At 36.6% G+C, this 24,794-nt stretch overlaps 1 protein-coding gene across 3 annotated transcripts in view; it reads left to right on the top strand.

The window, feature by feature from the left end:
* DIAPH2 (diaphanous related formin 2) overlaps positions 1–24,794 on the top strand; it is a 230,455-nt gene that overhangs the window by 102,512 nt on the left and 103,149 nt on the right. For all 3 annotated transcript variants that reach the window (XM_063345690.1, XM_063345689.1, XM_063345688.1), the window contains one exon: positions 7,684–7,809. In XM_063345690.1, the coding sequence (XP_063201760.1) occupies positions 7,684–7,809 (126 nt within the window). The remainder of the gene's footprint in view (positions 1–7,683; positions 7,810–24,794) is intronic.

Here is a 24,794-nt window from a genome sequence, read left to right as displayed (position 1 = left end):
TTTTTGTTCTGTGGATATATTGAGTGTTTCAGGATTGAGCACTGTTTGTAATTTCCACAGCACCAGAGGAGAGAAGGAAGACATGCTGCTCATGACGTTTCTGATTTTAGGCTAACAGGCAATGGGGTTTTCTCACTTGTCAAGGCAAGTTTGTTAATGGCATTTGCACTTCAGTGCCTGGAATATTTAAATTAAATTTCCTCACTTTAGATGGCTGTTGTTGTTATTATTCTGAGAAGCTGAAAATCTGTTCATAGTTTGTACCCAAAACTTGCTTTTTATAACTTTGCAGCTTGTGTGGTATAGGTTTTTCCAGATGCGTGTTTAAAATCTGTCATCACTTTCTTCAATTCTTTCAGATATATCTGTTTTCTTTCTGTGATAAGACATACAAAGATGTCATATACCTTTGTAAACATTTGGATTGTGGTGATTTTAGGTCTGAATCACAGTTGAGGTTGTGACCCTTTTTTGCTGCGGAGGAGCGCTCCCACCCAATAAGGATTGCTGAGTCTCCTTCCTCTCTCTCTAGGTGGAGAACAATACCGCAGTACAGAGCTTTCTGCACACACGTGCCTCATTAAACATCATCTCGGACTGCAAGCTAATTAGTGTCTTAGACTGAACCTCTCATTAAACTTTAAAACCAAGAGCTACTTGGGGCTGGACTTGTTACATGGTGCCTTTATCTTAAAATTGTGGTTCGTCTCTGCTTGCAAATGGCCGGGACAATAGAATCGATGCACAATTGCTTTATCTTTGGTTAGCAAAGGTAATGATTTTACTGTAGAAGTCTGAAATGATAAAGCATAGCTGTGTCGTTGCCTTGCTTCACCATTCTCTATCAATGTTGTGATAAGGCACCTAAAATGCAGAGTCCCTGCTGATGAATGAAATCTTAGCATGCAAATTAGAAGTACAAATGCACATCTATGTGTGAAATGTATCTGTTAAAAATTCTATTTTAAAGCTTTTTCGAATTACATGTTTTCATTTACAGTACGTTGTCATAATACATAAACAAAACATTACTGTTTGGGCAGAGTTGTTTTTTCTAAACTTTAAAGAGATTCAGGGAAAAATCTGTGGAAGATTTACAGGAAATAGTGTTATGCACGATGCGTTGACTGTTCAGCGTAAGTAGTCTGTGTCAGAAAGCTTACCCTTTTTTGGAAGAAGAGGATGGGGATGTGCCTTAGCTGGTTAGGATGTGCTCTAGTTTTTTTTGCTTTGATCCCAAGGTGTTTAAACCTCCCCTCTTAAGCATTTCTAACACTTCTTCTGAGCTTTTGCACTTAATTATAACTTCTTTTGCTATAATTCGGGTTCTGCATTGAAATTTAGACACTGTTGGCTTAAGAATGTCCTTTTCAATACTTCTTTACTTCTGCCTAAGTTCTGTTAAAAACACGTGATCTTTATCTGTAAAGAGGAGTGCATGCTTGTTATCATTAGTGGGCTTGGTTGCATGCAATCTTAAGAGTTTGTCTGACTTCAGCTGTCTTGAGTCTTCATTTAATTTCTTCTTCGGAATGTCTGATGATTGAGTTCAGTGACCATTCTGGGGAAAACATTTCAATACAGAGCTATTTTTACTGTCGAAGTTTGTTCTAGGTCTATCACGCTAACATGTAGTGAAGACCTAGTTTCTGATAGAGGCAATAATGCATGTGATATCTCTCCCCCGCCACCCCCCCCACCCCCGCCTTGAGGAGGAGTTGTGACCGAAGGCGTATTTGTACCATGCTTTTCAGAATCATTCTTCTAATGCTGGATTTGCCTTTGTAGCACAATAGTTTATCTGTATACCAGAGTGTGACAACGTGATTGAGCATAGCTTATATCCTGCAGATGGGATAGAGTGTTAGTAAAGATTTCTAGTATGAATAGTGACATGTTAATTGCTTGAGAAATAACACGTTAAGGGAACTGTACTGCTTGTGAGTCCGGAAGCTGTTCAGCCATGAAGCTTTAGGCATGGGTTGTTTTGTGTGATATGGACATGCTGTAGCATATATCAAAGATAGAGATATATATCACAGAATCGTAGCATTGCCCGGGTTGGAAGGGACCTTTCAGATCATCGAGTCCAACCATCAACCTAACTCTGACAAAAACCATCACTAACCCATATCTCTTAAGTGCTACATCCACCTGTCTTTTAAATACCTCCAGGAATGGCAACTCCACCACTTCCCTGGATAGCATGCTTAATAACCCTTTCGGTGTAAAAATTTTTCCTAAGATCTAGTCTAAACCTCCCCTGGCACAACTTGAGGCTGTTTCCTTTTGTCCTGTCGCCTGTTACTTATATGTGTGTTTGTGTACACACGTATAAATGCATGTACATATACATACGTGCCTGTGAGATACATGTCCTGGTACACCTGTATCACACACAAAAATATGTGTATAAATGTATTTTATACCCGTGAGAGACTTATCCCAGTACAGGCAGATCTGTCCACACACATATGTCATATACAGGCCTACACTGAGATACACGCAGGTGCCCGCGCACACGCGCTGCGCTACTCAGCATCCTCAGCAGGCTGTAGCTGCACTGTTCCCCTAACTCCAACGGAACATTTATTCTCTTAATAAATATAAACTTACTTCATGGTATGAATTGAGTAATCAATGATTGTAATTCCTGCAGATTATGGACTTGCTCACCCATTTCCCCTCAAACTGTTTTTCAGACTTTCGTGAAAGACTAATTCCGTCTGCCCTCAGGCAATAAGAAATAATCATTAGTATGCTCACAATGTGGTTATGGCACAAATACTGTCTAGACTTACAAATCCACTGTTCATTTGCTTCATATAGACTTGCCCTTGCTTACCGAAGTCATTTATGTCCTTGGGCTCTCGCTTTAGAGTTTTCACTAAACGAGGACGTGGCCGTCCCTGTTTTGCATCGCGATCCGAGACCTTTTGCGTTTGTTATGCGAGAGACACCGCACCGAAGCTAAATGCATCAGTTCACCCCTTGTTATAGGGGAGGGCTCTTAGTCTGACGCAATCTCATTTTGGAAAGGATTAGTCTGTCCTTTGGTACTATTACCGTATTACTGTAAATATAAAATGCTTAGCTTGACTGTGGGGACTAGCTAGTGCTTGACATTAACATGAGATTAACTGCTCGTAGCATTTTCTAGGACTAAAGTGGTCTAGCAGACATTCACTAAGCCTGCCTTAGCGTGTGGTCTGTGCAACTGCTTTCTCCAAAATAAGTGGATGGGATTTTTTTTTTTTTTTACAGAGGAGGAATTAATATGGGGAAAATAGTATAGTGACGAAAAAAATTATCATCCTTCATGTCAAAACGTCACTGTGCCTTCTCTTCAATGACTGGGGATTTCTACTACAAATAAATAATAATATAAAAAATAATCTTTTAATCACTCAGACTTGAGTGCATGATTATCGGGCTTCATACAGTATTTGTGCAGAAAGAATATCGATAAATCTAGTAGGTGCTTTTATTAGTCTTCCATTGACGTAAAAAGAATCTGATAATATATTAATATGCATAACTTCATATTCACCTTGGTTGTATTAATCCTATATGTTAATAGTAATTTTGCGTGATAGTGCTTTAGTTAGTTGAGGCACACATGTTTAATTTCTGGTATTGGATTTTTCCTCTCATAAATTCTTTTATTGTGGTGGTTTGAGGTACTCCTGTTAAAGATGCGGTATTTCTTTCCGTCTTAGAGTTGCAGCCGCTCTCCACAAGCGAGTCGTTTCTTATTGCCAAATAAGGAACCCGTCTGATACAGTTTGGTACAGATTGATAAATCTTGCTGCCTTTTTTTCCTCTCTTTGGCCTCAAAGATGAGTCCGTATATAGGTTTTGGAGTTTATGTGGTTTTTGCCTTAAGGCATAACGGTGTTATAAGTGCCCGGTGTCCACCCAATCTGATGCCCTGCCCCGTGCTGTTCAGGAGGGTGCTGCCGTTCCTCCAGGCCGTTTCCCCCACCAGACGCGTGTGTTCTCAGACACATACTAAGCGTTACACCCCTGCCTATTCCTTTTGATATCTATTTATGGACCTGTTGTATATAAATCTAAATAATCCTTTTGTAAACTTGTTTCTGCTATCTGCCTCCACTCTTTCCTGTGTCAGCAAATTTGACTTTCGTTTGACTTCTCAAACTTTCCCATTTCTTAAATGCTGGCCTTTCCACTAGGGATGGGGATTTTAATTCCCCTATAAAGCTGTGAGGGTGGTGAAGGTAAATTGTTTATTGCCGTTGATTTGTTTTACTTTTGAAATATGGCAAATATTTCCCTGCTAATACAGGAGAATGTCCAGGCTTCTTGTAGGATGCATCCTTTTCCTTTTTTTTTTGTTTTTTCTTTTTTCTTTTTTGGGACAGCTCATTCTAGGGTGTGTAGGAGTTAGAGGGATTTTTCTGGTGGTTGTTGCTGATTTTTTTTTTTTTTCCCTTCTTTTTCCTGTCTCTTGAGTATTTGCCTCATTGTTCCTGTCTTGAAGGCAGATATTTGTGTAGTGGTTTTAGTTGGCTGCTTTCTCCTGCTGCAGTATTAAACGGGATAGTATCATAATGACTGCTACAGAGAGCCTGTCCCGGTGTGGGTCCTTGAACCGTGCTCGTGTGCCACTGAAGACCAACTGCTACCTTTCCTGTGGATTTTTAGACTAGATCTACTCGGATGCCTAATTTTCGTGTGGAATGATGAGGAAACTGAAGGTCAACAAGCCTTTGTCTTGTGATCACCGGCTCTGAGGAGCACAGTGATAGAGACAGACGTCTTAGTATGTGCATTTATGGAATGGTTTCAAAATGGCATTTTGCCGCAAGTAGAGTTTATGCTTTCATAAATTAGAACCTTGCAAGACTTTTAAGAAATGATTTTCCCTGAAAGAGTAAAAGGTATTCATGTTGCCTCCTCTTCACATTAGTGAAGTAGTAAATCTCGAATAAAACAATTTTATGGGAGGAAATGCAGATATTTTATTATAGTCTATATATACGTTTTTGGTTATGTAGTCTTTTTAAGCTTGTCTTGCAGAACAGCAGCGTCATAAATTGTTTGAACGGGAGCTTGTACATTTGGTTGGGCTAGCCGAAAGAATGTATGCGAAAATGGACATTCGACAATACTTTTTGGTAATTCAGTGCGAATGTAGAGGTTAGCTATGGGAAGCACAGCTGCTGAATGCAGCCTTCTTGCTTGGATGGAGTTCCTTCGTACTTTCAAAGTCAGCATACACCTAATTGAACTGTTTTCTGAACTTAGTTTTATAAAGCAGAGTTACTGAAAACATTTTTCTTCCATTTTAATCACAGAGGCTAAGACTTATTATTTGTCATTGCTTGCTGCATTTCTTTGCGCTTTTGGATTTCAGACAAAAATAAGCTACTACTCTTGCTAAGCGGTCCTGCGTTTAAATATTTTCAAATTGCTGAAAACAGTTAAACTTTATCTGTTATGTTCCTTATTTACTTACCAGCTGCTATTCTTTTTACCAACAAAATTACCATTTGCGTCTTCCTAATTTATTTTTTAGTTCTAACATCTTACTCCAGTGCTGTTTGTCTCCCTATTCAGCTATGTAATAGCCTATAAAAATATTATAGTAATTCCAGTTCTTCAGCTCAAGCAAAACTGTGTGCTCCTTTTCTGACAATAATAGCAAATGATTGAACTAATGCAGCCATAACGTGCATAACTGTTCATACTGCTTTAGGGGTTGGTTTCAAGGTTAACTCTCAAATGTTAAGATAATAGCTTCAAGGATGCTGTGGTCTGTATAGACTTCTTTATTTCCCCCCCCGGTTCACTTAAGCTTAAAAAGGTGCTTCACTATAATTATGACATTACATGATTAGTAGTTCCCTTGGTACCCAGTATAAAATAGATGAAATTGAGAATAAAATCAAGATTATGTCTATGATAAAGACAGCTGTATCGGTGCCTTATGTGTTTGCGTGTGCTTATGAAAAGTTGAATCGGTGGTGTGATGGCTGATATGAATCGTTACAAAGAATATAGAATTAATTTTGTTCTGGGAACAGCTTCCTTATTTAGAGGATTTTTATTTCCTATATACTGTTTTTCAAGCCATCTTAAATCAAATTCCTGCTACTGTTTAATCTCACATAGTCATAGCACAGGTTTTTAAATTGCACGGAAATAGGAAAATAAACCGTTCTTTTGAAAAAACTCTATGCGGTTTTTTGAACAAATGGCTTACCATCAAAAAATAATAAAAAGCAGAAACACCTTTAAAAAAAGCTAAAAATTCACGTGCTTGTCTTGACTAGCAAAGAAACCTTGTGCTAGGTGGCATGCAAATCTACAGCATTTGCTTTGTAGAGCAGGTGCCTGCAGTCAATAAGGAACATTGATTTGGCCAATTACTGAAGAGTAGAGGATGTGCTGGATGCTCTCACCTCTGATTCCACATATCAAAAGTTGTTCGTGGCACTGTCTTTTTAAGAACTGACCGGGATTATATCCACTGTCATTAAAGATTTAGTAGTTTGCAGAGTTTATATGGCCTCTGACATGGAGTATACTTGAAATGCTCTGCATTCAATATAGAGGAAGAATGTGAAACGGTGCAAATATTACAGTGCTCTTTGGGAAGGGGGGTGCTGAGACTGTCTGCTTGTACTCGAGAGCATGTATTTGTAAACTCTCCGAGGGGAGACAAAGAACACGAGATAGAATGTGGTTCTAAAATGCATCTTTAAATTGAGAGGAAGTGCTTGCCAGACTGCTGTTTAGGATTAAATTGAGAACGAGAAGTGGATTTTGTGGATTATGTCACAAAACTCAGTATTATGGATTCAGTTTGTTTTTAATATTACAATTTGACCAGGAACTTCTCTGCAGACACTCTGTCACTGTCATCTGGTTCTGGAATTTCTTTGTGGTGTGGTATTGCTTCAGCCTCAAATTCGTGATGTCAAGGATTCCAGTGGAGATTTCTGTCACCATGTATCAGTTAGTGGTTGTTTAATACAAATGACAGAAATAGTGGTTTACATTAGAATAACGTATGACAGAGTGTTTCTTTAGAGTAGCCTCTCTTTTTTATTATTATTTTATTTTTTATTGGATGCTATACTGCGAGTCCTTTACTTCTTTTTAATCATCAGTAGCTTCTATTATTCAAATCTACCTTGATGTTAACAGAGGATTTCACAGATGTTGGTTTCTAGAAATCAGTTTAATTTCAATAAAAGAAAAATATTTGATCTTTTCTCCATGTCTATTTCTTAAATCATTTCTGTAACTGAGTACATGCATTAATAAGATCATTCATTTAACCAAGTACATGCATTAATAAGGTAAAATCTCTTTGAACCTTACTTACTTTTTAATCTTTGAATTAGATTTAGAAGAATGAAATATTAAAATTTTTACCAATAAATTTAAATAGAAATTGAATAATTTGAACTAATGGTAGAATTAAGTGGTGACATTTCAACATTAAATATGATGATTTGGTGTATTACATTAGATATTTTCACTTAATTTTTATGAAGAGTAGGATTTTTATGAGCAGTAATTCAGAAAAATGTGTGTCTACTTAATGGAATTATTCTCCTCAAGACTCTTCATACTGACATTGTTTTTTCCCCTTCTGATACCCTTTCTGGAATTTGGAAGCATTTTACTCATTGTCATTTTTTTTCTTAGTTTCAGCCCAGACTCTGAAGAGCAACCTGGATTCAATGAACAATCAGATCCAGCGCCTAGAGAATGACATTCAGAATTTCCCTAAAACACAAGATGAACATGATAAGTTTGTAGAAAAGATGAGCATATCCTTTTTGCACGTCTTCATTGGGGGTCTGAACTTTCTGATCGTCTGGCTAAGTATTTCCAACACTTGAAAATAAGTTTTATGTCTATTCTTCCATGCTTTTATTCTAGTGCAGAGAAAAGCAGAACAGAACATGCTGGAAGTAAGACGACATATAACTGAGTATAGCTTAAAGCATTTATAATCAAACTTCGAAGGGAGGAAACCAGATAGCTTTTTTTGAAGTATTTAGAGTGTCACGTCATAAAGGTAGTAGCATGGGGCTTGCCCTTAGAGAATGGTATTTAATGATAACTGTTGAATCATTTCAATCTAGAAAACTTTTAGTTTCAGATATGTTTTGTGGGTTTGGATTTTCTTTTTTGAAAGAGTAAGAATTTTGTTAATAGTTTTTATTTATTTTTAGCAGATCATTTTAGAGCAAAAGTGTTTACATGTCTTCTACTCAAGCCTGATTTGTCCTTTTATTTCTGTAGGGACTGTAGGTTCTTTAAGCACTACCAAGTAAAATCTGTGGGAGAATACCAAATGATGTCTGTCTAGCCCGTTTTCCCTCCAAAATTTTCATATATCCAGCTTTACTTTCACTCAAAATTATAAAGTAGTAAGTAAAGTATACTGTAAATGCAGCAAGCGCACAAAACTGTGAGAAAAGACTAAGCAGAAGTCCTTTTCTTCTTAAAAGAAATTTGCAGGGTTTTATTTTGCACAAAGCACGCTTCCGTCTAGATAGAAGTATTTGGAATATGGTACGTGTCCACGTCTGGTATGTAAGTCTGAGGCCTTTTGTGCACTTACAGAAGCTCAGATAGTTCATGTGACATCTATTCTTTCTTACTGCGACCAGACCAAAGTCATGGTTTTGTGGGTTTTTCAAAGGAAAAAAAACCCAAAACAACAAGAGAGGATTGATGTCTAGAGCATTCGTAGCTGCTCGTCACATTTGGTAAGTGGCTGTAATGAAGGTAGGTTTTCCGAACTACTGTGTGTTTGGAAAGTAAGTTTTAGCAGGATTAACCGTCTGAATGGATCCAGTGACAGAAATTCACAAAGATATTAAATATCTTCTCTGTATGGATTTATTTTAAGTTTCTGCCAAGGCTGCAGAAAAGTGTCTTAAAGGAGACAACTCATAACTAAGTGGAAAATTGTTTCTTGTTACTTAAATGTTCTCTTCCACCTTGTCTTATTTGCAAGGTTAGGAGACTTGCTAGCAAGTAATCACATTTATCAGCACTGCTATTAAAAATAAAAAAAGCTTATTATTTTCCTGTGATACATTCACATAAGAAAATCTTATATTGCCTTGTAATTACCCTTTGCTCTGTCGTCGCGTGTGTAGGCTGAACACTGTCAAGTAAGCCCCACTTTTGCTCAGATTGCAGTACACCTTTTGCAACCGTGTTTTCTTATTAAGCCTGACAGTTCTGTTTTACAGGTTATATACGTTATTTTTCAGTTGTGTGGAGTAAATGCTTTGCCATTTGTTGTTTTGCTACCTATGTGTTTACTGTACTTATAAAAACGATTTGCATCGCTCAAGTGATGTGCTTAGAAAAAAGAGCCAAGTAGGTAACGCCTACCTTTTTCTGCTCTGCAGTTGATCACCTGAATTTCTTAAAGAAGGATCATCTGACAGTGCAAAAGCGGGGTGTTGTGGTTTTTTGAAATGTACTAATGCCTTTTTGTATCAGCAAAAATAGCAGGGTCCTGTGAAACTTTTGCAAACTAATTGTTGAAAGTCTCCTGAGCAGCCTTGCTTCAGCACACGTACACTGATGTCACAGCTGATTACCAATTCCTGGTAATTAAAATAGGCACCCTCAACTGTAGACGCCTGACAGCTTTTATCGTGCTAGGGAGTTTGGTGGCTTGACAAAATAGATAAGACTGTAAGAAATGAACTGATTCTGCCTAAGGATTTATGTTTTCATAATTAATAGATGACCTGATAAATGGTGTTTTTCTTCTTTAGAAAGTCATCTCCAGTTATGTCAAGTGATCAACTTTTTTTTTTTCTGCTTATCATTGAATATTTTAAAATTTTCTACACTCTCGTATTGTTTTTTAGATTGAAGAATGAATATTAAAGGCAGGGGTGGGGGGTGTGTGAATGACATCTTAATCTCCAGTATGTATTTCTTTGTTTCTGGCAGCTTGTTGAAGAATTGTTGTTGATAGCACAAACTGAGACTAGAAAGTTAAAGAATTTCAGGCTGAACATCTCTCTAACAGCTTGAGCGTTTCGAATAGTTCTGTGGATTTCATGCTCTATTAAATAACCTATGTGTGTTTCTTGAGACAACTTTTTCATGATCTGATCCGTGGCTAGAATTGTACTTTACTTGAAGGGCAAATTGTAAATAATTTAACTTTAAATGCGAGAGGTTTCTTTTATAATTAGCCCAGCTTCATGTGGCACTGGGGAGTCTGATTCAACAGTTTAGAAAAGTAATTACAACTATGACAAATGTGGCTTTCACTCCTTGTTTTAGTTCAGTGTTTGCGCGTCTAATAGGAGATTGGTTTTAAATGGAAAACTCTGAATGTAACGCTTACTTGCTGTTTTCTTTTTAGTGATGTTAAAGCATGACGGTCTAGTTGGGGACTGAGGAAGATATTCAGATTAATGGGCTTTAACTTTAAATGTTATTAAGTGTAAGGACAGCAGAATGAAAAGATTTCAGAGGGAGTAATGGCGAGTTGTACAGAGTTAACTTATTAATTAGTCTTGATTTAGGACTATGGATAAATAATAAATACCACTTCTTCCCCCCCTTCCTCCTCCATGACAAAGGTTTAGTCCTCTAGAAATTAGGCAGGAGGTTTGTTCAGAGGCGAAGGGAGAAGGGGGGAGCCGGGTGGCAGGCGGGCACCGCTGGGTCGCTGGCCATTAGGTTCATTCCTTTTGTTACCCGGCTACTTAGAGAGACTGATTTCTTGCTGTGTTGCTTTTCAACAATTACATATAAACAATTTTCCATTAATTTATTTATATAATGTATCCTAGATGTACTAGTTTTTCCCTAAATGAAGATTATTTTTTTTGTTGTGGCTTTTCTGTTTTTCAGCTGTGTCCTTTACCTCAGTCAGGGATACTAACATGCCTAATCTTGTTAAAATCTTTTGCCTACCAGAGCAATAAATGGTGCCACTTGGTTTTTCTAGCTGGTTGCATGCATCTGAAGAACTAAAAGCTTATTTTTAAAGAATTGCAAAATTAAGGGAACCATGAATGAAAGAACAAAAATTACTGCAGGTAGAAAATAGTCAAAGCAGTGCGTGCTCATCTTATTAAATAGAACAACAGCGATTTGTGAACTAATTTTAATTTTCAGAAAGGAACAACATTCATCAAAAAAAGAATCCTTTTCATGAAATAAAAAAGCCGCCTTCTTGAAAGGCAAGTATTCTCACTCGATGTATTTATGCTCATAGTTCTGTCTAATAACGACTATTGACTCACAACTAAATATGAGTTTTATTAGTTCCTTACTTGATGTACTTCAGTGGTGGGGAGATGTCTACTTTAGGTCTGGGGGGGACTTTTATGCACCGAGAATGTTAGATAATATTTAATGTGTGCTAAACATCAACTGATAATTCTCTTGTACGAAGCACGGTACTGCAGAATCTCTTGCAGCACGTCACTGGGGACGAAACAAATATACTCTGAATCAGAATGTCAGCAGCTGGAAAATGCTGTGAAGCTTTTTTCCTCTCGGAGTAACTGAGCAGCAGGACATCATTTACACACTGACACGGAGCGCTGAAGGAACGTTAATGGCATTAACACTTTTCTCATCTGTTAACACTTGGGATTTCCTTCTAGCTCGTTATGGAAAAATAATTCACTTAGTGTTTTGAGATGTCATTTTTAGGAAAGCGTGTTTTTGTTTTTCAGGCAATTTGAAATGCACTGTTGCCTTCATTTCTGCATGAAAATGTACATTAATGTCTGAATTTGCTTATATCTAGGGCCTTCTCAAAAACAACCCCAAAAGGGTAAAATTTCGAGGAGCTTTTTTAGATGCCCCTACGCTTGAAGTAACCACCTTTTGAGTTAATGTATTTGAATGTATTTTTAAATGTAGAGGCATTTTTCAGTACTTCGGGAACTGGAAAAGAGAACCATTCAGTGGTTTTTCAAATTCTAGGTCATGTATAATCCTTAAGACAATTTTATACATGTGCCTTTTCTTGCAATATTTATATAACATTTTTGTTCTTGCTATCTAAAAGATGACATTTGGAAAACACCTCCATTGTAAAGGGCAATTCTTGACTAAAAGACGTATTTATCCTGATAAAATACTTTTCCTAAATAGTCTGTAGGGAAAGAAGGTCTACCTTACTTAATTTTTTTTCGGATTTCTCAAAGAACCGGGTTCTTACCCCCTCCCTGCTTCCCTTTTTCCTCTCTTCTTCCCCTCTCCCCTCACCCCCCGAATGAGAAAATCAATGTTGTCCAAAAAGGCAGTGAAGAAAGCACTTACTGTAGTTTGAAAGTTATGAAGGATTAAGTTATGTGACGAACAGAAAGACTTAGCTTCTAGATGTAGCATGGCTTTGTTTAAATTTCTTTTTAGTTGTGGTTACATCATATGAATGTTTTGTTACCCTTAGTGCCGAGTGTTGTTTAACGTTAAGCCTTCTGCTTACAGTTAAAAAAAAAGCTCCAAGGAACAGTCAGCGGAAAGCGTGTGTCTTAAGATATGCTCACACCAGGGAATAAAGTCTTGTTTGAAACAACTTATGAGTGCATTCAGTGGAAGGAAATGAAACAGGAGTGATTTATTCTAGTTCAAGAGATCAAAATGCCAGCCGTTCTCTCCAAGTCTTACCTTGGAAAAAATTAATACTTGATTAAATGCTTAGCCAACCAATTTTTTTTAATGTTTTCAACCATCAATTATGTTAGTCTTTCTTGTAGAATAGAGAAAACAGAACAAATAATACTAAATTCATATTATTGATATTGTTTATAAATGAGGAAAGGCTAGAAACAACGGAACTTTAAAATGCATTTATTTCCAGTGGGGAAATATGGGCTACTTTTAAGCTTGACTCAGCTCTTTTGAACTTTGATTTACTTGATTCTTAAGAGGATCAGCTGAGGCCATCGTATGGTCTGTTTTGTTATCAACCATGAAATGATTATGAACTTGTTGAAACCTTACGATCTTGCTTAATATCAACAAATTATAATGAGTATCTAGTAGTGGTGCTGGTAGTACCGTATTTAATAAGACTTCTCCTATTTTGTATTGATTATTTAAGAATATATAACTCTGTAGTTGTTTGCATTTAAGTATGAACTAAATTATTTCTTCAAAAATAAACTTGTGATTAATTGAACTTTCTATTAGCATCATACAAGAACCCCCCTATTTTTTATGTATTAAAATAGTAAGCGCGAGAAGGAGAAGAAGACTTTGCACTGCCTGCTGAGAGTACAGCGCGGAAAAGTTGCCGTTTATTTGCTGTTGAATCTTTAGTTTATGGAGTTTTCTGTTTAAACTGTGGCTTGTGTTGTTTCAATATCTTTTTACTTGGGGATTGCAAGTTTAAAGTCCAAGGAAAAAGAGCAAAAAAGACCTTCTAAGGTCTTACCTTCCTGGTGAAGGGAGACAGTACAGTTTTCTCCTCAATATGCAAGTGTGTGCAGTATATTAGAAATACAGTGATCTATAAATCATTTTCTTCAGCTGAAAGTTCTCTGTTTCCTTTTCCCTTTCTCTCTGAGAAGAGTACAGCCAAAAACATGATGTTAGACGAAATGTAAAATCATCCTCTCTGTTGGCTTTTTCTGTGCTGATTTCCTGTTTGAATTCTGATTCTTACAAGCCCACGCGGGCTGAGGACAATTGCTGAAGTAGGAATGTAAATAGAATTAATTTTGAAGCTCTGATTCTGTTGGGCTTCCTTCTGATCACTTCCATTGAAGTGAGAATGCATCAGCTGGAGAAAGTCCGAGGAGAATGGGAAGTAGCCAGTAGATCGAAGGATGAAGATCCAGGTTTAGCGATAAAGGGCGCAGTGTCAGAATGACAAGGTTTAGAGCTACTCTTACTAATGGCAGGAAAAGCTCTACGTGACAAAAAGATGCAAACTTTTTCTTTCTGCGTACACCCTGAAAGTTACAGATGTCTTTTCCTCCCTTGTAAGCCATTCTTAGTATATGCTCAGTACCTTTTAAATCAGAAATGCTTTAAGCAGTAAATATAAGTCCCATTATGCTGTGTGTCTTTGCTTTACAATTCCTTTTATGCTTAAGGTGGGATTTTTTTTTTTTTTTTTTAGAATTGTTATTGCTTAGATTAATGTGTAGGCCTGCTTTTGATTGTAAGGAACTTTTTCTCCTGTCTGATGTTCAAGTTCTTTGGGTTTCCAAGCCCATTTCCAAGGATATAAATTGTTCATGTTTCAAGGAACTTTTTGAAGTAGAATGTACATTTAAGTACTAGGAATACCATTTCCCCCCCCCACTACGGACTTGGGTCAATTTGAATTAGTTGTTAATGAGATATTAAAATGCTCTGAAGAACTTCTACCTTCTACTACATACTCTGGAGGCTTTTTACTCAAATTTGGCTCATTGATTGACATGATGAGCAAAGGGGGAAAAAAAATCATTTGGTTGGTGTACATTTAATTTGTCATCCAGGATGTTCTGTACTAAGTTCATGTTTCTCTAAGAAAGCTAAATTTGTGATTTGACGATCAGGTTTGAGATTTCAGGGAGTAGCTTGGCTGTTTGACAGCCACAAAATCTGTATGTCCTAAATTTGCATTATTTTGTGTTGCCCCAAATGCAAGAAAAGAATCACTAAAATGCATTTCTGAAAAGGAAATCAACAGTGTATCACTTTATGAGAGGTTACATTTAAAAGCCTTTTATCTCCAAACACTCGCATCATATTTAAATGGGTATGCTAAAGCAACCAAGACACACTTGATTAAACTGATCGTGCTTGTAATTCTTAGAAGTACATCTGAAGGTCTGATGTATTTCATGAGCATAGGCGGAAAATCCCACTTCTGAAACCACTGTGATAGAAGATAGGAAGAATTAGTACATACGTATAATCTGCTTTTCTTTTCCAAATCAGAAAATTCAGGGCATCTATGAATAAACGGTGTTTTCTTTTTCCGTTTTTTGCATTGCTAATTGTTCAAGCTCATAGCATCTCAGCATTTGGAATCCTATTGAAGAACTGACCCTGCCAAATTCCAAATCAGATTACAAGCAATTTGTGCTATGTTTAGTTATGTATATTTAATTGACATTATTAAGCTATGGGGGGAAAAAAAAAAAGATGGCTACTTGATGTTGTGGAGCTCAAGAATACTTAAGTTGTTTATTTAGTCTTTAGAGAGTGTGTCTCCCCAGCATATAAAATGATCTGCTTGCCCAGACTCGCCTTTTTTATAGGTACCAGTTTAAAAAATAAATAATGAGCAGGTCAGAAATATGGCCAAGACCTAGTGTTATTAGAAGGCACAATATCAGAAACATATTTGGAAGATCTCAGTGCTGAGCAGTACTTGCGCAGATATGATCCCAGAAGCCGTAATGTTATTTATTTATTTATTTATTTTTGTAGGAGATCCTGTTGTTCGGTGACAGTCGTGATGTAACTGTTGCTATTCAATTTCATTTCCACTGAGAAATGTCAGTATGGCCTTGTGGCATTAACTAATCCTTTCACTTACCTAATTTTTCACCCTGAAAACAAAATTAATCCCCCACTAAAATTGCTTTGAAATATTTGCATGACTGGTGTTACATTTTCTGTGACTAGGCTTTTGTCATGAAGGTCAATAGACATCATTGAATTAACATAAGGTTCAATATACTGTTTCTATTGCGTGTAAACATTCTAGACCTGCAGCGCGTTTTCCCGTTGTGTTCTGTAAGACGCGGCAGATGAAAGCTGTAAATATTTAGAAATATATAGATGAAAGTTTATAAAAATACAGTACTGAAACAAGGCAAGTTATTTTACTATCCCGATATAATGAGTCTCCTTTCCTGGTCATGACTGAAAACCAGTTGGGTTTGGTTTGTTATTTAATACAGTAAATGGTGGTGTCGCCAGTAGTTTTCCCAAATAAACTTCTTCCTAAATTAGTGGAAAAATCAGTTTGTTGTGATACTGTTACAGTCCTTAGGGGAGTTCAAGGAAGTATTATATTTTACATTTTTAGAATTGCTACACAGGGGTTTTATACTAGCCATTTTAAATGAAACTTTATTTTCATTCATTTATGAATGTGCTTTGAGCATCCATAGTTATTAGTAACCAGCTTAGGCTGCAGCTCTCGTAGAATTAGAGAGGCTTTCCAATTAAAGATGAGTTCAACCTTTTAAAAAAAAACCCAACAACTTTTGCTATCTTCCTGCTCAGTCATGTCCAGTCTTTCCTACTGAGAGACAGTATAACATTAAATATATGTTCCTTAAATTGTTTCTTTGACAGAAGAGGGTCGAGGAATGGAGATTTGAGCACAGTTTTAGCCTTCGTGTTTGTGCCCTGCGCTTTATCTCTAGGGAGTAAGTGTGATACTCAGAGTGCTGTGAGAAATAGTGGTGGAAGAAACTGACAGTCCTTCTTCTACATTAAATCTGTAAATTTAAACAGCCAGCATGGAATTCCAAGGGTGTGTGGAATAGCAGGTTTATCTGGAACTGGAGCGAACATGCTATCTAAAGGCAAATCTAAAGGCATCTCCTTTGTTTTACGGCCTCTCTTTCTTAGCTTTCCTGAGGCATACTGAAGCTTTCGGGAATAAGTATGGGTGGGTTCGTGTGGTGGGGTTTTTTTTGTTTTGTTTTTTTTAATCGCACAAAGTATGACATTTTCCATAAGGTATGCCGAAACTCTGTGTTTTCCTCTGTGGTGCACTACGCAGCAAAAGAATTGTTAGTCTGTTTTTATTACATACCATCAAATAACAGAGATACTGTTGAGATATTTCACGTTGAGATATTGTATGTTAATTGCTTAATTTGATACGGGCTGCGTGTTGCTCAGTGCAATAGAACTTGGAAAACTTTAAATTGGTCAGGTCTAATCTGGCAAGATTCGAGATGTTTATTTTTGTCCTAATAGGAGTTTTTAATTATACTTTGCTGTGCTTTTGCTTGGTACCTGACTTTATTCCCTGTTTTTATATTGCTGTATTTTAATATCGTTACGTTCCTTGATGAAAAAGGAATTCTACACAGGCCTGCATAACTGGTCATGAGATATTCTGTTATGAACAAAATATGATATAAGCCAACAGAGAGATATTAGTGAATCATTGTTTCAGTGCTTGACCAGTTATGTGGAAATGGTTGATTTGCTTTGAGACGTGATCAGACTACGGACTGCCGTAAGGGCAGAAACAGGATGATGAGAAGTAGCAATATATTTCGTAGAGTAAGGGTCAGTCAGGTTCTTCAGGGATTGGTGTGAAGTCCGCTTCTGTAGAATATTTTCAGGAAGAGTCTGTAACAAAAGGCAAAGAGCATACCGGTTAAATTCTCAGATAACGAATCAGTAAAAAATGCAAGCACAAGGGAGAGAAATACCAAAGGGCCCTGGGAGAGTCATCAGGTCAGGATTTAAGTGTGAGAATAAGCGGGTATAAAAAAGCGTGTGTACCATAGTTGAGAAAAATAGTAGTGGACATGTGCATTTATGAAGGTAGAGTTTTTTGGTGAGAGAAATTGGACACTGCCTTCTCTTTTAGAAGGTAAAAAAATCAAGAAGCAAACCCAGTTGGAAATGCAGCGTAGGTGATATGTTCACAGTCCCTCATAGAAGAAAACTACTTGAGTTTTGCTAGGAGTATGCTCTTTGTTTTGTAGACATAGCGTTTCAACTGTGTTGACTTCAGGTTTTTTGTTATGTTTATGGAGATACTCTATACCGGAGCAGTTAGGCAAGTTTACAAATGGTTTTACATGGAGTTGAAAGTTGGGCTGTCAGGTCTGGGGGCACGGGGGTGTCACAGAAAGATATGTGACTGGGCCTGGAGGAGAGGGGAGCAAAAGGAGCTAAAAAATATGAAAGAAAAGTGCTAATAACTCATCTTCATGAAAAATCATTATTTTTTTCGTAAAATATTCAATCTGTGAATTAAATTAAAACTTTGTGCTTATACGCTCTCAGTTATGTCTGTTAGAAGCTTTTTTTTGAAAAACTTTTCTTCCCCAATGGTGAATTTACCCAGTTCACCTGGATTTTCAGTCAGTTGTCACTCATTTTTTGTTACCTTAGTGTCGCTTTTTAAAGGGCTCTTCTCTTTCCTTCTTGGTTTACCCTTCTTTTGGATGGATGCAGAAAGAATTAAATCAGCTGCAAAATGTCTTTCTGACAGATTCACCCCACAGCACTTTTTAAAGAGCTTTCCACTTCCTTTATTATCATACGTTCTTTCTTCTCTTTATTTTTTTCTCTATTTGATTCATCTTTCTTAAAGCAAACTAAAAATGCCCACTGTGTTCCAGGTGATAACTGTAGGATTATATAGGTATAATCATGATTTAGATTGAATTTGAAAATCACCTAATAATGTGTCATGTTTTAATGTGTAATGTTCGTTTTTCTTACAACTATTTGATATCAGTAAAAGAAGTGACAAATCCCTTTGGAAAATGATCCTCTGAATTTTAACTGGTCCGGACGAAGGTACAGTTTTCATAAAGTTAATATTTAAAAATACAAGAACTGTGGAAGATTGTAAATTAAAATAGAGTTGCAGATTATCAATTTCCTTTCTGACAGTATATTTTTACCTTCAGATCTTCGTTTCTTGTTAAGAAGGAAAGCCCCGATGTGAGGAGACCTAAGATTGTATTGATTTCTTTCATATTGGGCTATACTATAAATCCTGTGACCGGGAATGTGTCTGTAGGTGCCATTATAGTATGAATAAAGGAAGAAATTGGAAAATGTTACAAATGGGGAGGCGTAATGATATGCAACAGGTAGCTGTGTGGCAATTAAGAACTTCAAAAAGCTTATTCTTCTAATTTTCATTTACCGAAACACATATAATCTGTAAATTATATCGTCCAGACATGACACTGCAGATTTGTGTTGGATTTTTGGTTTGTTTGATCCCTGAGATTATGTAGCTGTACCACATGAGGGAGCTCCGTTCTGTTCTGCACCTGTGAGGACTGTATCTGGAATTGTGCTTCAAAGCTAGTCCCGAATACCAGCGAGAGAGGATTTTATACAGGAAAGGAGGAAAGTCTAAAAAGGTTGCTGAAATACATTTTTTAGAGCATAAGTTGTCGAACTAGTGAGAGAAAATTTTTTGACAGTAATTGACACAGACAAAAGAAAAGTTACATAGGAGGAAAGCTTGCTTGTTTAGGAAATTCTAAATAATAAAATTCTGTGAACAAAAGATCTGGTTAAATACATGGAAAATTTAAAGGCTTCTTGATTGTGAATAATTGCCTGAGGGAAACTGTGCTTTCATCCTTAAATTTATATTAAAGCAAGTTGTCCAGATCACTGAAAGATATTTTTGTAAAGAATTGTGTGCTACTAGAATGAGAATTCATTAGAGATCCATTTTCTAATTGCTGTATGCTTATTTTAAAATCTGAAATTAAAGGAAGAGTGCACTCTGTAAAGCCCTGGAGCTGCAGCATTAGATATCAAAATCAAACTCTCAAATACGTTGGTGTTGATGGAACTGTTTTTTGCCCTCTTCCCTTCTCCTTTTGGAGGGAAAGGATATCATCAAGAAAGTGTTTTTAAAAGTGGTAAAGGCAATGAAATAATTGTCCAAAAAGTTATGGTTATGTATTTTTAGTATTAATATGTGGAGAGAAGAGAGGAGGGAAAGGGCATGCAGCGTTTTACTCAATTCATATGTGTGCTTTTAAGTATGCAACTAGGATTCAAAAACCTATTTAGGTGCAAAATAGACTCTCATTTGTAGAGTGTAGTCTTTCATTCTCATTTTCTCCTGCGCTTGAATTTGTGAACACTTGAACAGTTGTTTGCACTAAACAAATCTCAATTTGAACAAATTTATCCGTGCTTTTTTTTAATCAGGTGATGTAAAATAATTCATTTTCCTCCTTGATTTTGAAAATCTAGGCTCTTGAAACATTGTGTGATCTGAACTTTTTCAGATTTCTAAAAATGAGGACTTCTGACATTCCTGTGGTAAAGGAAGCCTAGAAATAGAAGGAGTCACCTCTCTTTTCCTTCCCCATACTTTGCCAAAAAATCTTATCTCGACGAAGTAACCATCAGAGCTACTGATGGAAGCTTGTTAAAACAGGGTGCAACTTGACAGCTCAAACATCCCTCTCTTCATTAAATCCAGATGAAGTGAGGAAAAGCTGCATGATCAAAGAGAAAGTGAACGTGGTTGCAGTTTCTATGAAAGATTTAGGGCACACAAAGCTGTAATTATTGTTTAAGGCGTCTCATTGTGTGTTCCAAAGCTAATATAATATTTCTAGGAGTGGCGACCTTACTATGGCTTTGCTGAAATAGATATCAACAACTAATTTTTTTATTGTTGTTACAACGTTATTTGTCAATGCTTTGTGTTGTTTGAAACAGTCACATTTAATTAATTTGAATATAATATGCAAAACAAATCTTGCAGAATCATTTTGTTTGTACTAGCTGTATTTTAGTTATTTTCTTTCTTGTTTTTATTCATCTAAACAGATTTTTGTCTAATTGTTCTCCAGGGAAGTTAAGCTAGAAATCCATTACTCTTGCAACATTTTCTGTTTGATATATTCGTGACTATCATGTCTTCTATGTTGCTTTCTAATTAATGCATGAATAGTGATTATAATTAATTGTTTGCCCCCTCAAGAAATGAGTTAGATTTGAGTTTGAAAAAGCTACAAATACCACTCTTCATATTGTTCCTTTTTTTTTTTTTAAACCAAAATATTGTGAATGTGAATTGAGTTCAGAACTAGACGATTTCCGTTGTGAAAGCTGCTGGAAAAAGAGCTGCATGAAGTATATAGGGAGTGACGACCTTTCACATTTCTTCCTATGGGATTCCAGGCAAAAATGTGATCCATGACTGTGAAGAATTGCATCAAAAATCTGAATTTTGTACAAGTATAGGAAAATAACCTGTAAAGTTGTTACAAAGCTGGAATAGTAAACTGGACAATTCTTTACATTCCTCTGTAATTTTAGAAGACTTTTTGCCTTTCTTCTGTCCTGTCATCTAGCGCCCATTGTTGTGGCTCTCCCATCAGTTGCCCCCTCTTTATGCCGTTGTCATGTTGAAGTACGTGCTGGAGGTCTACAGAGGTTTAAGAACTGTGAGGGAAGATCATGAAATACGTAACCAAGATATGCTGGCTCCAATGTTAAATCTGTACTTGTGTCTATTTCATTCTTCATCTGCTCTAATCTTTTTTCCTTATTTTAACAGCCCTCACAGCTTTCAGAACAAATGAAGCTTAAATGGCCCACCTCTTTCCTTCATGAATGGCGTTTTGCCTTTCTCTTAAAAGGATGCTTTTCACCTGCCAGGCAGTGTCAGTAAACTCATTGCCCTCCCAGCATGTTCTTGCAAATGCAGTTTCAAAATTCGGGTAACTTCATCAGTGGAAAGAAAGCTTTGTTTTTGTCAGGATGAAAGGTTTGTTTTGCTTTCAGGAGTTCTAGAGCTTTTAGAAATTGTTTTGATCTTTCTGTCTTCTGTTAGAAATGTGAGTATGGACTTTGGAGATTATTTCCCTGTTACAATTATGGGAAAAGCCCTTAACTTCCAAGGTCATCAACCCTCTTTTCCTCTGAATAGGAAAGAAAAATTCGTGGCTTTAAGTTAATTTAGGTTAATGCCTAACTCTGGTTTTGGAGTTTTAAAATTTTTTTAAAGTATTTTTATTTGAGATAGACGAGATCTTCCTTTCTCTCTAGCCTGTGGCTTTATAAATGCTGCCTTTTTTGTCTTCTGTTTGAGGAGCCAAGTGCTCTTATTTACTTTTAAAGTTGTTCTTCATGCTGCCACAGGAAGTTCCTAAATCGGCATCGTAAGTCTTTGAGCAGCCTTTTCCAATATAAACCAATTTAAGAAGCAGCCTGTGGAGCTTTGGTCCTTTGACTGAATATTTTATAAAATAGTCCCTTGTTTTTTATCAGTTTTTGCCTAGAGAGTTCCTATGGGGCTTTTAGAGAAATGAGTGCTGATCTCTGTGTCCTGATTAACAGAAGTATAAATAAAAACGGCAGCGTTGAAATTATGTTGACATAAGCTTTCTCTTGTGCATAGTAAAGTGGTGTATGCAGAATCAATGGAAATAGTCTTTTCATTATCGAGAAGTTTGAATGCATGAAAATTAGGAATTGATATGATTGCTTAGAGCTAGGAGTACATTGATGATTTTTCTAGTGTTTATCAAGATGAAAGTTTTATGGCCGTTTAGAGTCAAGTCAGAAAACCTCATCTTAATTAACATGAGCTTAAGCATGATTTTGCGATTTAGGGAGAAGAGCAGGTCACAGCTAGCATTGTTATCAGATGGTTATGGTCTGTCTGTGCTTCATTTTCACAACCACAACCACTGAACTAGTGTCTGCACAGCGAATGCAGTCGTAGTAAATAATGCTGATGGTTAATGACTTCTTCAAGCATTAATGGGATGAAGGCCAGGGAGAGGAATAGACTTTGCTGTGTGATAACCGAGAACTAACTGTTCTTTTGTGGTGGTGTTTTTTTCTGGGCTGTTCTGTCAGATGCTGAATGATGAGGTAATTTGCTTTGTAATGAGAAAGAAATTCTCACACTGAGCTTTTTATGGCTATTTTATTAGTGAGTCTTTAAGCTGTTCAGAAGTACGTGATTTTGTGTAAACAGATAAAATGGGGCTTGTTCTATGGGTCTTGCTTTCTTTGGGTTCTAATTTGGGGAGGTGAAGTGCATTGTAATGAAGATTTCTGCAATTTTTTTTATTTTTTTGCAAAGGCTTTCAACAGGAAGAAGAGATTAGGTAAATAATTGTGGTTCGTAATTATCTGTGTATGCTCCAGAAGTCTTGTCTTGTGTGTAGTCACAGAGATACATTATGTATGTAGTGTGGATGATAAAATTGTTAGCATCTGTTTACATACTGATAGCAGGTGAAAATAAAGCTATCAGTGTAAATGAGTTACTGTTATTAAAGCTGAATTTCCGTCTTCAGCTAATAAGTTCTGTTTGTGTTTCTCCAGTTCAAGTCAAAGAGTGCTCTATTATGAATGAGCTTGGAGATTAGAAACCAAGAGCGATGGTACATCCTTCATTAAAGATGATGACACTATTGAATCAAGCTTTCTCTTCTAGTTAGATAAAACATATTTTTTGCCTAGTTTGGCAGTTCCTTGATCCAGAATCCTGCTTGGAAATGGTTTCCAAGAGTTTTGAAATGACAGAAAGCAGTTTGTGTGGTTGAAATATTTTTTTTTTTTGTAAATTTTCACACTTAGTGGTAGTTGTTTGGAAATAATTACAAAAATATTTGTGTTCTTGTTGAAGTGTATTTCTTTAATGTCAGTAGTAGATAAGTGTACCTGTGGGAGAAAAAAATGTTTTGCTCTCTGAACAGTGCATGGCAGTAGGTTAGTAAGCAGTCCACTTCTGCGTTTAATTTCAGGTGAGCATACCAAGGGTGTACATTATTTTCGTGGCTGAGTTTGAAGTGTGGGTTTGGTTCTTTTTTCTGAAGTCGGACAGTGAGTGGCTTTAGTGCAGATAGGAGGCTAAGTCAAACCCAGTGGAGATAAACAAACTCAATTATTTGGTCCTTATACTTGCTTTAGCTGAATTGTTACTGTCTTGTGAAATTCTGATGATGGTGAGAATAATCCATTCTCTTGAAAACCAAGTTTAAATAATGAAGACCGTTTGATTTGTTGAAATAATGAACTGTTCAGCAAGGTAACTTTAAAACTGGACGTTTATAGTTCATAGTGAGGATTCTGACAACTGGCTTGTTCTTAGTTTTTCATGTTTCTCTTCAGTTCTCATAATCTGATTTAATTTTGTCATGCTTGGAGTGGAAAAAGCTATATTTGGGAAAGTACAGCATGTGAAACTTATTTGGAAATTCGTGATTTTTTTTTTTTAATGGAATGAAGTTGCATTATATATCCAGCTTAGAGGGAAATAAATTATATTGAACTTATAAATTATATATTGAAGTTAAAATTCTGTATAAAGAGTAACCAAAGCCTTGTTCATTTAGATTTCCCAGAATCGCAGAATGGTTGAGGTTGGAAGGGATGTCTGGAGGTCGTCTTGTCCCAACCCCCATGCTCAATCTAGAGCAGGCTTGCAGAACCACGTCCAGATGGCTTTTGAGTATCCCCAAAATTCCACAACCTGTTCCCAGTGCTTGGTCACCCATACAAGCTCGGCTGGGCGGCTAGTCAACACTTCATCAAACTCAGAAATATAAAAGGCCAAATATTAATTAGGTTGTGAATTTTCATTAAAGTACCTTTAGGTATAAATGCAGACCCCTCTGTGGAAGCAGAGCCTTCTAATTGTTTTCTGATTTCTTGCCTGCTCTACTATACGCTTATTTTCCTTTTGTTGCTAATTTCTTACTGCTGAGGATGTCAAGTGCCACCTATGATATGGTTAATTTGCAAGCAGGTCCGGTGATCCACACATAGATATTGGTAAAATGCAACATTTATGGTGAGTGGTGTCACAGATGTTTTTTAATCCCGCTGTTGTATGCTTTATCCACTACATCATAAAGGCATACAAACAAAAATCAGCTGTTGTGTGATTATTTGCATAATTCCTTCTGCCTAATTAGTTCTCCCCCGACTATGTCATTTCGGGCTCCAACAATTTTACTTTCAAGCTTTTTGAATAGGCAGTTTTTCAGCACATTTATTAATTTTCCCCCAGTGTCTGCAGAACACGTTATGGATTGAGCTGACTGACAGTTAATGGAGGTAAAACTCACTTCTCTTTCTTCAAGAGAGAAGAA

This window comes from Chroicocephalus ridibundus, chromosome 9 (genome assembly GCF_963924245.1).
Source record: "Chroicocephalus ridibundus chromosome 9, bChrRid1.1, whole genome shotgun sequence".
In the NCBI taxonomy this organism is placed as follows: Eukaryota; Metazoa; Chordata; class Aves; order Charadriiformes; family Laridae; genus Chroicocephalus; species Chroicocephalus ridibundus.
Note: the sequence above shows the minus strand (reverse complement) of the source record. Positions and strands in the feature narration are given on the sequence as shown.